The sequence below is a fragment of the Astyanax mexicanus genome, chromosome 14 (assembly GCF_023375975.1).
Source record: "Astyanax mexicanus isolate ESR-SI-001 chromosome 14, AstMex3_surface, whole genome shotgun sequence".
Lineage (NCBI taxonomy): Eukaryota > Metazoa > Chordata > Actinopteri > Characiformes > Acestrorhamphidae > Astyanax > Astyanax mexicanus.
The window spans coordinates 44,375,776-44,387,853 of NC_064421.1; the positions used below are offsets into that span (position 1 = coordinate 44,375,776).

General features: G+C 38.7%; 1 protein-coding gene across 1 annotated transcript; it reads right to left on the reverse strand.

The window, feature by feature from the left end:
* Positions 1-254: 254 nt before the first annotated feature.
* On the reverse strand, positions 255-10,817 carry tmem26a (transmembrane protein 26a). Its single transcript, XM_022685918.2, has 6 exons — positions 10,526-10,817; positions 7,261-7,357; positions 5,346-5,426; positions 3,944-4,152; positions 2,047-2,126; positions 255-765 (listed from the first exon to the last, which is right to left on the reverse strand). Exons 1-6 carry the CDS (start codon positions 10,714-10,716, stop codon positions 458-460), a joined length of 966 nt encoding a protein of 321 aa, XP_022541639.2. The 5' UTR covers positions 10,717-10,817; the 3' UTR covers positions 255-457.
* Between the last annotated feature and the right edge of the window lie 1,261 nt (positions 10,818-12,078).

The following is a 12,078-nucleotide window of genomic DNA, read 5'->3' on the forward strand; positions in this document are numbered from 1 at the left end:
CTGTAAATAAACAAAAATGCTTTACTTCCCCAAATAAACAGTTTTCAGGGGAGAAATCTGTGTAGATTAACATCCAGCGCTCGTTTGACTTTAAAAGAAAGTCTTTTTTTTATTACAATTTAGTTTACTTAGCTTATCTTTACTTAACTTAGTAAGCTAAGGCCTAAATTTCTTCTGTGAAGTTTGTAGCTGATCAACCAGGCCAAAGTTGCAGCTTCTTTCATTTTATAACGGAGCTACTAGACTTCAATGTTTCGTGAGTCGCGATGTTGAATGATCACCAGCTTACCTCCTTATCCCTAACTCCCCAACTCATTCCAAAAGTAACCAATACCGTTCCAGAACTTAATGCTGAGGGGTCGGTTGTTATATCGCTCAATCCCACACCTTTCAGTAGGCCTGGTGCCAATAGTTTTTTTTTTTATATATATGTCTATCTGCATCATGTGTCCCTTCATCAGAGTGTAGGAGAGGAGGGTCTGGCTGAAGGCTTGGCATCCAGGCAGATGACCACCAGCCTGTAGAGGTTCAGAATGACCACCAGAAAGTTCTTGATGGCGAAGAACAGGAGCATCTGGTGGAACACCTTGAAGTAGGCCATGACCATCAGGCGGACAACGAGAAACGGCCCGTCCTGGATGAACAGGCTCTCAACGATGTTCCAAATGTCTGTGCTGTGTCTCTCTATCAGAACACACCTGCAGCAGCCGGTCTGCTTCTCCTCCTCCTCCTTCTCCACTGACTCGTCCGGCCTGGACGTCACCACTAAACACACACACACAAAGACACAGGGGTCAAACCAGTCCAGATGTGTTACTACAGCCCTTATGAATGAATGTGTCCACTGAGGACTATCACACTGGATCAGTCCAAACATCTATAAACCTGTTAAAACTCAGTTAAAAAAAAAAAACTTTCCGGCATTTGCAGTCCATTGTTCATTCACTTGGAGTTGCCTTTTTCTCACAAAAGCTAAGGAACCTTAAAGCGGCGGTCTGTATTGTTTTGTTTCTGCATTATTTTCGTTTTCTGTGCTACAATTGTACACTCTCACCGCTTTCAGACTCTTTGGCCCATTTTCTGAGCTAGAACTGTACACTCTTGCCGCTTTCAGACTCTTTGGCCCGTTTTCTGAGCTAGAACTGTAAACTCTTGCCGCTTTTAGACTCTTTGGCCCGTTTTCTGCGCTACAACTGAGCACTCTCTCCGCTTTTAGACTCTTTGGCCCGTTTTCTGCGCTACAACTGAGCACTCTCACCGCTTTTAGACTCTTTGGCCTGTTTTCTGCTCTACAACTGAGCACTCTCACCACTTTTAGACTCTTTGGCCTGTTTTCTGCACTACAGCTGTACACTCTTGCCGCTTTCAGACTCTTTGGCCCGTTTTCTGCACTACAACTGAGCACTCTCTGCGCTTTTAGACTCTTTGGCCCGTTTTCTGTGCTACAACCGAGCACTCTCACCGCTTTCAGACTCTTTGGCTCGTTTTCTGAGCTACAACTGTTCACTCTTGCAGCTTTCAGACTCTTTGGCCTGTTTTCTGTGCTACAACTGAGCACTCTTGCCACTTTTAGACTCTTTGGCCCGTTTTCTGCGCTACAACTGTACACTCTCACCACTTTTAGACTCTTTGGCTCGTTTTCTGCACTACAACTGAGCACTCTTGCCGCTTTTAGACTCTTTGGCCCGTTTTTCTGCGCTTCAACAGAGCACTCTCTCCGCTTTTAGACTCTTTGGCTTGTTTTCTGCACTACAACTGAGCACTCTCACTGCTTTTAGACTCTTTGGTCTGTTTTCTGCGCTACAACTGTAAACTCTCGCCACTTTTAGACTCTTTGGCCTGTTTTCTGTTCTACAACTGTACACTCTTGCTGCTTTTAGACTCTTTGGCCTGTTTTCTGCGCTACAACTGAGCACTCTCACCGCTTTTAGACTCTTTGGCCCATTTTCTGCAATACAACTGTACACTCTTGCTGCTTTTAGACTATTTGGCCCGTTTTCTGCTAGAACTGTACACTCTTGTTTGTATTTAGATAAAAAAGCTCACCTGACAGGTGAAGAGGAAACTGCAGCATGCTCCACGTCCACACTGCCAGAATTATATACACCAGCTGAGGACTTTTATCCCTGTAACACACACACACACACGTCAATGTACAGAACACACATAATCTTAATAATTGCATCTAATTTTAAGTGTTTTAAGCAGGGCTGGTATAGATTTTTACTGCAGTGCAACACATTTCAACTATTAATGTAAAAAAGTTTTAGAGTGTAGTTGCTCTTTAAGATGTATTCGAGTAACTGCGAGTATGTGTGACTTTTTCCTAAAAAAAATTAATTTACGTGAATAAAAGGTGCATCAAACTATATCAAATTTATGATGGGTCATGGAGCATAATCCTTTAGATATTGAGATATTTGATGTTCATTTATTTCAAAATAATTATATTTAAATTATATTTAAGATCAGTAAAGCACTTTAAACACCGACAATTTTTTTCTGTTTATTACCTTTCTTCTAGAATTGTTCTTTAAATAAAGAACTTTATTCTGACCAGATTTTTAGTCATTTTTAATTATTTGCAAGTCAATGTTAACACCACTGTAAAACTGTGGTGTTAAAGGCAATGCAGTCGAAAATGTGGGTGCAAGAGAAAAAAAGAAAAAAAGTTAGGCACACTGGTGCAACCAGTGCAAGAAGTTAGAGTCTAGAGCCCTGTACAGAGAGAGTATTGTGTAATTTGGGTGATTTTGCACTTTTTTTTTTTTTTTTTTTACACAGCAGGTTGGTTTAAGCTGAGCTCTACCACTCTTCTACCCCCACGATTGTTGTTTAATGTTCACACATCCAGATTAAACAGGAAAACAGCATATCTGTCACCTAATCTGCATGTGAAAACAGCTCAGTTTGGTGAAATTCCTATTCAAACCCACTTGAATAAGCATAGAAGTCAGCTGCCTGGTTCAGAGCCAGGGGGAAGTTCTCTAAAGGCATTGGTTGTCTGGGTTAGATGGCATTTGACCACAAGGATGTGGAAAGTGCTGATTCTGATTCTCTAGAATGACTAAGTTCCAGATTCTTGTGAACCCGAGTGTTTGAAGACAGAAGGAAGTCTGGGTTCTTGTATCTTTCTATGAAACGTGAAAAGATTATTGTGAAAAGATCTATATAACTACACTACACGCTGCATCCGCAAAGCCACCAGCATTGTGGACGACCCCACCCATCCCTCACACGGACTCTTCGCTCTGATGCCATCCAGCAATAGATACAGGAGCATCCGAGTCTCCACTACTAGACTTTGCAACAGCTTCATCCACCAGGCAGTCAGACTGCCCAACACAGAGATATAGCTTTTATGCTATGTACTGATACAACACAAAACGATCAAAACAATATATCGCAATATCAATACATTGTCCCACCCTAATCACAAAGGCTGTTACACTTCAATCCTAGCTAAACACAATCAGACGATTTTCAGACGAGACACTTTGGGTTGGATTTTGTTGTGATGTTTGTTGCGAAAAGAAAAATCAATAAATTGCCAGAATGTTGTGAAGGACATAAATCTATCCTTCATTTTTCCACCTCTGATGCCAGTCTTACAGTTTTGACATATTGTGTGGAATATGTCAAAACTGTAAGACTGGCATCTTAGGTGGAAAATCCAGGTCCAGAATTTAAAAACTTGGCACAGCATTATGTTCTAATTGTTGGAATTTAATCTTGAAGCCGATTCTAGTTGCTGGGAAAGGACCAATCCAATGGCGTGGTGTTGCCATGTCAGTCCATGTGTCCAACTGCACTGAAAGCAGAGTTTATGAAGTGTGTATGCAGTGTGTATGCATGTGTGTGTACACTAGGGATACGCTTGGTTTGGGATGCAGCCAAGTTCTCAGACAGGAATCAGTTCCCCAACGATTGAGGAAATACCCACTTGACATCAGACAGCGTCTCACTGGTGAACTCCAGGATGTCAGCAGCCGTGCCAACGAAAATCAGCAGCAGCTGAGACAGCTCGTCTCGGGTCAACCCGCCCCCCAGAGGAAGGAGCCACTTCCCCAGGATGAGGAGAATCAGAAGGCACTGATGAAGGGCGAGGATCCAGTCATTCGGACAGACGATAGATAGGATGTCCTCTAATCTCTGTAACAAAGACACACACATACACACTGCTATATATCATATCGTAGTAAGCACTTCAAAATCATACCTCAGTTAATTACCCCGTGGCGTAGAGCAGGGTTTACATTCCTCCCCTGTCTCTCTGTTGCGCTCGGCGTGACTTTAGTTTCCGTTCGTTCTCGTTTTTCCGCCCATTCTTGGGCTCCGTATCCTTTTCTTTTTTATCTATTTTTTTTCTGAGTCGTGTCCCAATTCACTAACCGGGGCAGCAGTAGTGTATTGGACCACGACCCTGACGACACGGGTTCAATCCCGTGCGAAAAGCAGTGTGTTCATTTATTTATTGCTGGGTTTACCTGCTTTAAGATCAAATGTTCTGCAATTGGGTTCAACAACCCTCTGGGCTGGAGACCTACTAGTCTTTAGCACTTTATTCCATTACACTTCATTTTCACTTCAATATCTGGCCAAACTTAATTGTCGACCCCTGTCGTCGCGACATGAGGGATACTTACATCTCAGCAATATGTGGAATATGTTGGCTCTAGCAAAACCACATTTGCTCCAGTTTAAACCCATATGAGTAATGGATCTGTCATCTTCTTTACCACAGCCCAGCAATCTGGAATTAATCAGTGTTTTTTCTGTCAATGCGCCCGACCTGTGGTGGCTTCACTTTTGAGAGACGATGCTCTCTGTCCAGCTATATACAGTCTATGTATTCCACAGACAGCCCTGCTTAGTAACATTACTGTCTGAAGTCTTTAGAGCTTTGAAATTGAGCTTGTTTTTGTTTATTTACTTGAAGAACAGAGAGCCCCTATCCATCTACTCACCACCATTCTATCACCTAACAGCAAGAGACAAGAGAACTCAGTGAGTCAATAAAACCAAACCCCCACCATCAGGATTCCTCAGTAAAAGGAAAGACAAAAACCCCTCAGAGATCTCCAGAGAAAAGAAGCTTTTCAGCTCAAAACGAAATGAAAAAGTACCGCAGTTCAAAGCCAAGATCTCCTTCTATCCAACACTCTGTGTGTTTAAAGTGCCAGCTACCCCTTTTCCCCTACTGTTAGCCTAAAAACTCAGAAATGTTTGGTGCTAAATTGGAGTTAATGTAGCTAACAAACAATAAATGTTGCTAACTCACCAGTTAGCACTGGAGCTACGATGCTAATTATGCTAACAAGTAACGGATGGAGGTGTGAGAGTACCTTCAGTGTGTCATTTCCATGTGTGGCGTTGAAAGACTCTACCATGCTCTTCACACTGTTCCATGAGTCCAGCTTCTTACACTGCAACACAGAGGAAGCACTCGTACCTACAACCACATCTTCAGAATGCTGTGAAAGGGCTGTGAGGTGTAGGTGGTGTAGACAATATAGATGGTGTAGACGGTATAGGTGGCAGAGGTGGAAAGTAATGAATTACATTTACTCAAGTTATTGTAATTAAGTAGATTTTATGAGTAATTAGTCATTTTTAAAGTAATTTTTTAAAATAGGATAAATTTACTTTTACTCAAGTACATTTCGACACAAGTAATTTACTTTACTACATTGGAAAACTCCCCATTACTGAGTAAAAAATAAAATGCTGGGAAAAACACAATTGTCTGAATTAAAAAAAAATAATAATTGGCGCATGGATGCTCACACATGGAATAACGAGGCAATAACGTCCTCATGCAATACAAAATGTGGAATAATGTGGATTAATAGTTCATTAAAACTATTTAATTTATTATTTGTTGTACCTTTTTACATCAAATAATTAAAAGTAACTATGTAACTTTTACTCAAAGTACATTTTAAATTGAGTACTTTTTTACTTTTACTTGAGTAGATTTTTAGATGGGTACTTTTACTTTTACTTGAGTAGAATTTTAGCAAAGTAAAGGTACTTTTACTTAATTACAATTTTTCTGTACTTTTTCCACCTCTGATAGGTGGTGAATGTGAGATGGTTAAGATATACCTGGTATGGGTGGTGTGGATTGTATAGGTGGTAATGGTGGTGTAGGTGGTTTGCATAGTGTAAATGGCAGAGGTGGAAAGTAACTAATTACATTTACTCACATTACTGTAATTGAGTAGATTTTATGAGTAATTTGTCATTTTTAAAGTAGTTTTTAAATGAGGTAATTTTACTTTTACTCAAATTCATTTTGACACAAGCAATTTACTTTGCTACATTGGAAACTTCCCCTTACTTACTGAGTAAAAAATCAAATGCTGGGGGGAAAAAAATGAGTTTTGTTCTCCATGGCAGCGCAGCTGAACTTCTCCATGCAATGTTTATATTGGTTAGCGAGAGAGAAGCACTGTGTGAATCAGCTGTGTAGCCTGGGGTCTGTTTGCATGGCTCGGGGGAACCGGTGTTCTGTTGAGTTATGCTACTCATCGATATGTGCTTCTTTATGGCACTGTGCATGCGCTGACCAACAGTTTTTTGTAAGTTTTCATGTTTTTAAATGATAATTCCTTAAGTTTTTATTAGGAACATCTGCTTGCGTGTTACAAAAACATGTAAATAGCAGTTAAAAAAATAATAATGAACTGTAAAACTATAAAAATACGGTTTATAGTCACCTAAAAATGGATCATACAAACCTGTGCCACTTGTTCTTGAAAATGTTTTATTGGCTGGTCTGAACAAATACTGCCTGAAAGATCTAAATTATTTAATTTAATAATTATTTAATTTTGATTTTTAATTTTACATCAAATAAATAAAAGTAACTATGTAACTTTCACTCAAAGTACATTTTAAATTGAGTACTTTTTTTTAACTTTTACTAGAGTAGATTTTTAGATGGGTACTTTTACTTTTACTTGAGTAGAATTTTAGCAAAGTAAAGGTACTTTTACTTAATTACAATTTTTCAGTACTTTTGCCACCTCTGGTAAATGGTGTAGACTATATAGGTGGTGTATATGGTATAGGTGGTATATAGATGGTGTATGCATTGTGAAGTTGGTGTAGCTTGTGGTTGTAAAGCAGAAGAAGTGGCTATCCCACTTCTACAACACCACTCGACCAGTCAGATTTCCTTCTGCTTTTACTATTGTGAACATTGTGTGTGCGTGTGTGTCTGCGTTTGTGTGAGTGTGTGTGTGTGTTTGTAACCTGTGGGTCGCTGGATTTGCTCTCCTGGTGGTGAAGCTCCAGAATCCAGATGGAGGGAATAATACTGATGAGGAAGAATAGAATAGCTGGAGAAAACCTGAAACATACACACACACACTTAGTGACACTAATCACAAAAACAGAGCTGATACACCCCCCCAAACACACTCCACACACACACAGACTCTGAGCCCCAACAATGGCAGCAGGATGTGGGGGTGGAGAATGGGGAGGGGTTGGAAAGTGATTCCAGAATAGAAACACACAAACTTCAAACTCTCCAAACCTCACAGAACTACACAAACTCCTCAAACTCCACAGAACTACAAAAGCTCCTCAAACTCCAAAGAACTACACAAGCTCCTCAAACTTCACAGAACTACACAAGCTACTCAAACCCCACTAAACTCTCCAAACTCCACAGAACTACACAAGCTCCTCAAACTCCACACAAACTCTCCAAACTCCACAGAACTACTCAAGCCCCTCAAACTCCATACAAACCCTACAAACTCCTCAAACTCCACACAAACTCTACAAACTCCACAGAACTACAAAAACTCTCCAACTCCACAGAACTCCACAAGCTCCTCAAACTCTACACAAACTCTACAAACTTCACTAAACTCCTCAAACTCTACACAAACTCTACAAACTTCACTAAACTCTACAAACTTCACTAAACTCCTCAAACTCTACACAAACTCTACAAACTTCACTAAACTCTACAAACTTCACTAAACTCCTCAAACTCTACACAAACTCTACAAACTTCACTAAACTCTACAAACTCCACAGAACTACAAAAACTCTCCAACTCCACAGAACTCCACAAGCTCCTCAAACTCTACACAAACTCTACAAACTTCACTAAACTCCTCAAACTCTACAAACTTCACTAAACTCTACAAACTTCACTAAACTCCTCAAACGCTACACAAACTCTACAAACTTCACTAAACTCTACAAACTTCACTAAACTCCTCAAACTCTACACAAACTCTACAAACTTCACTAAACTCTACAAACTCTACAAACTTCACTAAACTCTACAAACTCCACACAAACTCTACAAACTTCACTAAACTCTACAAACTCCACACAAACTCCACAGAACTACAAAAACTCTCCAACTCCACAGAACTACACAAGCTCCTCAAACTCCACACAAACTCTACAAACTTCACAGAAATACACACGCTCTTCAAATTTCACTAATCTCTACAAAACATCACTAAACTGTCATACAAACTCATCATATCCAATTAAGACTGGGTTATCTTTTGTAGATGGACAATTTTAACATCACATTCTTGATTATTAAGGGAATTTAACTGGAAATGCTTGGTTACCTTTTTTACACTTTTTTTTACAAGAAAAGCCCTGATGGCAAAATGAAAGCAGCAGGGATGATGCTGGAGACAGTGTGGTACTTATGGCAGGAGGTTGAAAATGCTATAGCGCGTCTGTTTGGAATTGAGTTTGAATTTTTATGGCTGAATGTTTTCATGAGAAAGGTTCTGCATTTAGTAGGAAAAAATGATAAGTACTTGCTCAAAATGTTGGCAGCAAGTAAAAAGACTATCACTAGAAAATGGATGGAGCAGAATCAGTGAACAGTGGATTGAACAGTGGATTGATGCTGTATTCGAAATCTATGCAATGGAAAGACTCCAAACTCCTCAAACTCCACTAAACTCCACCAACTATCCAGACTCTCCAAACTCCTCAAACTCCACAGAACTCTCCAATCTCCACAAAACTCTGCGAACTGTCCAAGCTATGCAAACTCTACAAAACTCTCCATTTAACACAAAACTACACACTCACTATACTATCCACACTTTTTAAACTCTATAAAACTCCTCAAACTCTCACACTATCCAGACTCTCCAAACCTTTAAAACTCCCCACCTCCACAAAACGTCCAAAACACCGGAATCTGGCTGGACTTTTGAACACAATAACCCCATTTAACCCTGAACTGAGTTAACACACACACACACACAAACAGACATCTGTGTTTAATACTGTTTTAACCCTACAGTGTATTCATATGTGTTACTAGAGTAAATTGTCTTGCAGTTTATTCTAACAAAGGTTACCAACAGATCAAGTTAACTCTTTAATATAAAAAAAAAATATATATATATATATACTTTTTATATATACTTTTAATCCAAAACGATCATATAGAAGAGGTTTCCATTTCCTAAAGTTTTTTTTTCACTTCCCCTCTCCTTTTTCTCTTGTGGTTTACAAATTGTTCAGTTATTATTATTGTTACTATTATTATTAATTCTTATTTTTCTATGTATTTTTTTTCTTTTTCCCCTTTTCTCCACTATCCCCCACTTCTTATTTTTTATTATATATATATATATATATATATATATATATATATATATATATATATATATATATATATATATATATATATATATTGTTATTATTATTATTTTTTTCTATTATTATTATTATTTTTTTTATATTATATATTCTTCTCACAATGCCCACAGTACCAAAAAACTTTGTATAAACACTAATAAACAATAAAGTTAAATTGGTCCTCTGAAGAAGGGGGCTGGTGGAGGGCAAAAAAAAAAAGTTTTTTTATTTGTTAAATGATGTGTAGAACCTCATCCTTTTTTTAAAAGAACTCTTGGAGAGGGTGTGCATATAGAAAACTCTTTGCAGAAAGGGTTCTTTAACTTCTGGTGCTTCAAAGAACCATCTATAAAAGGTTTTCAACCAATGTGCAGATCACTGTAGTTCATCTAGTTGTTGTAGTTCTATCCATGGTGAGGTTTGTTTGACTGTAATGATAAGGAAAGCTTTTTTGTGCTTTTTTGGATCTACAAAAGGTTTACCCATTTACCAGATGAAGGACCACTGGCATGGTTCTATATAGAATCAGTTAATGAAATGTAAATGTAATCATTGCCTTTACTAAACATCCCTAAAAGAACCCTTTTAAAGGGTACTTTACACTCTGAATGAAGGTTCTTCACTGAAAGGAGATCTAGTCCACCACTGGTCTCATATTTACACAATGTTACACATGTTTTTCTCGAGAGAACCGGTTCTGAAGTTCACTCACAGTCTGATGTTCTAACACCACAAGTCCAGAGCTTTGTTTTTCAGTAAGAACATAAAGAACTTTCTCAGAACCTCAGAAACTGTGCAGGAACACAGGTTTAAAGGGTTAACACTGTGCTAAAGTCTAAGTGTGTGTGTTGTGTGTGTGTGTTTCTGGGGTTCTCACCATTTGTACTCTTGTCCTTTGCTACGTTTGAGGGTGATGATGGTCTCCAGCAGGAGGGGGGTGAAGAGGACGGTCAGTAGCCAGAACCAGTGGTGATTCTTCACCAAGCACACTCTCCACACAGCCAGCAGAGCCAGCAGCAGAAACAGAGCCCGGGTCAGAACCGCACACACAAACTTCAGCAGCAGCATACTGTACACACACACACTCTCTCCCTCACACTGCAGCTCACACTGCTGCCTCTCTGCTGCCCAGAGTCTGTCCACTCCCACCCTGAGAAAAAGTCTTACTGAGAGGGGCACATACACACACACTGAGGGGGCGGGGTCAGAGAGAGGGGCTTACTTCCTATTGGTTCAACATACAAAAAAAAAAGGAAATAAGTATTTGATCCCTTGCTGATTTTGTAGGTTTGCCCACTGAAAAAAGACATGAACAGTCTATACTTTTAAAGTTATAGTCTGTTTAAAGTTAATTTTAACAGAGAGAGATAGAATATCAAAAACTAAATCCAGAAAACACACACACATTGAATAAATGATATACATTTATTTGCATTTTACAAAATAGAAAAAAGGATTTGATCCCCTACCAACCATTAAGAGTTTCTAACTGCTTCTACAGACCAGTTAAAAGCTCCTAATCAACTCCTTACCTGTCTTGAATTCCTGTCCACAGACTCAATCATTAATCAGTCAGACTTTTACCTCTTTAACATGGGCAAGACCAAAAAGCTTTCTAAGGATGTCACAGACAAGATCATAGACCTGCACAAAGCTGGAATGAGCTACAAAACCATAAATTAGACTTTGGGTGAGAAGTAGGGGTGGGTGATATGGCCCTAAAATAATATCTCAATAATGATTTTCTTGTCAATATGACAAAACACTAAATTAAAAAAATATATAAAAAAACAGTACTGCAACAAAGTGAAAATTAAATATTATTATTACATATGATATAATATGATATGGCACACCCCTTACTAAGATATAAACAAATACAACAATTTCATCAGATTTGTAACAGAAATAAATGCTCCAGAATGTCATGATACTAATAATGCACTCCAAATATCTCCATAAATCCAGCTTAAAAGTAAAATAAATGATACTGGACAGATATAATCTGTCTCTAGTAGATATATAATGGGAAATGAGAACAGTTTGAATTATTCTTTTGCTAAAAACAGCAAAAAAGTATTACCCTGATGTGATAATTAGGGGTGGGTGATTTGGCACGATATGTAAGGGTATAAAATCATTTACAATATTTAAAAATGTTGCTGATATTATTGCGAACAAGACGATATGGCACCCCCCTAGTGAGAAAGACTGTTAATCGACATCAGTCTGGGGCTTCATGCAGAATCTCACCTCGAGGGGTATTCTTGATCTTGAGAAAGGTGAGAGATCAGCCTTAAAACTACACTGATGATCTCAAGGTAGCTGGGACCACAGTCACCAAGAAAACCATTTCGCCATAATGGATTAAAATCCTGCAGTACTGGCAAGAAAAGCAAACGCAGCAAAATAAAAAATAATAAAAATGAA

Excerpts from the sequence above, each read along its gene's own strand:
- tmem26a (XM_022685918.2), bottom strand. The coding sequence starts at position 10,716 with ATGCTGCTGCTGAAGTTTGTGTGTGCGGTTCTGACCCGGGCTCTGTTT. Across the intron at positions 4,153-5,345 it reads ATGGAAATGACACACTGAAG|AGATTAGAGGACATCCTATC; the intron begins GTACTCTCACAC and ends TCTTTGTTACAG. Across the intron at positions 2,127-3,943 it reads GAGACGCTGTCTGATGTCAA|GGATAAAAGTCCTCAGCTGG; the intron begins GTGGGTATTTCC and ends TGTGTGTTACAG.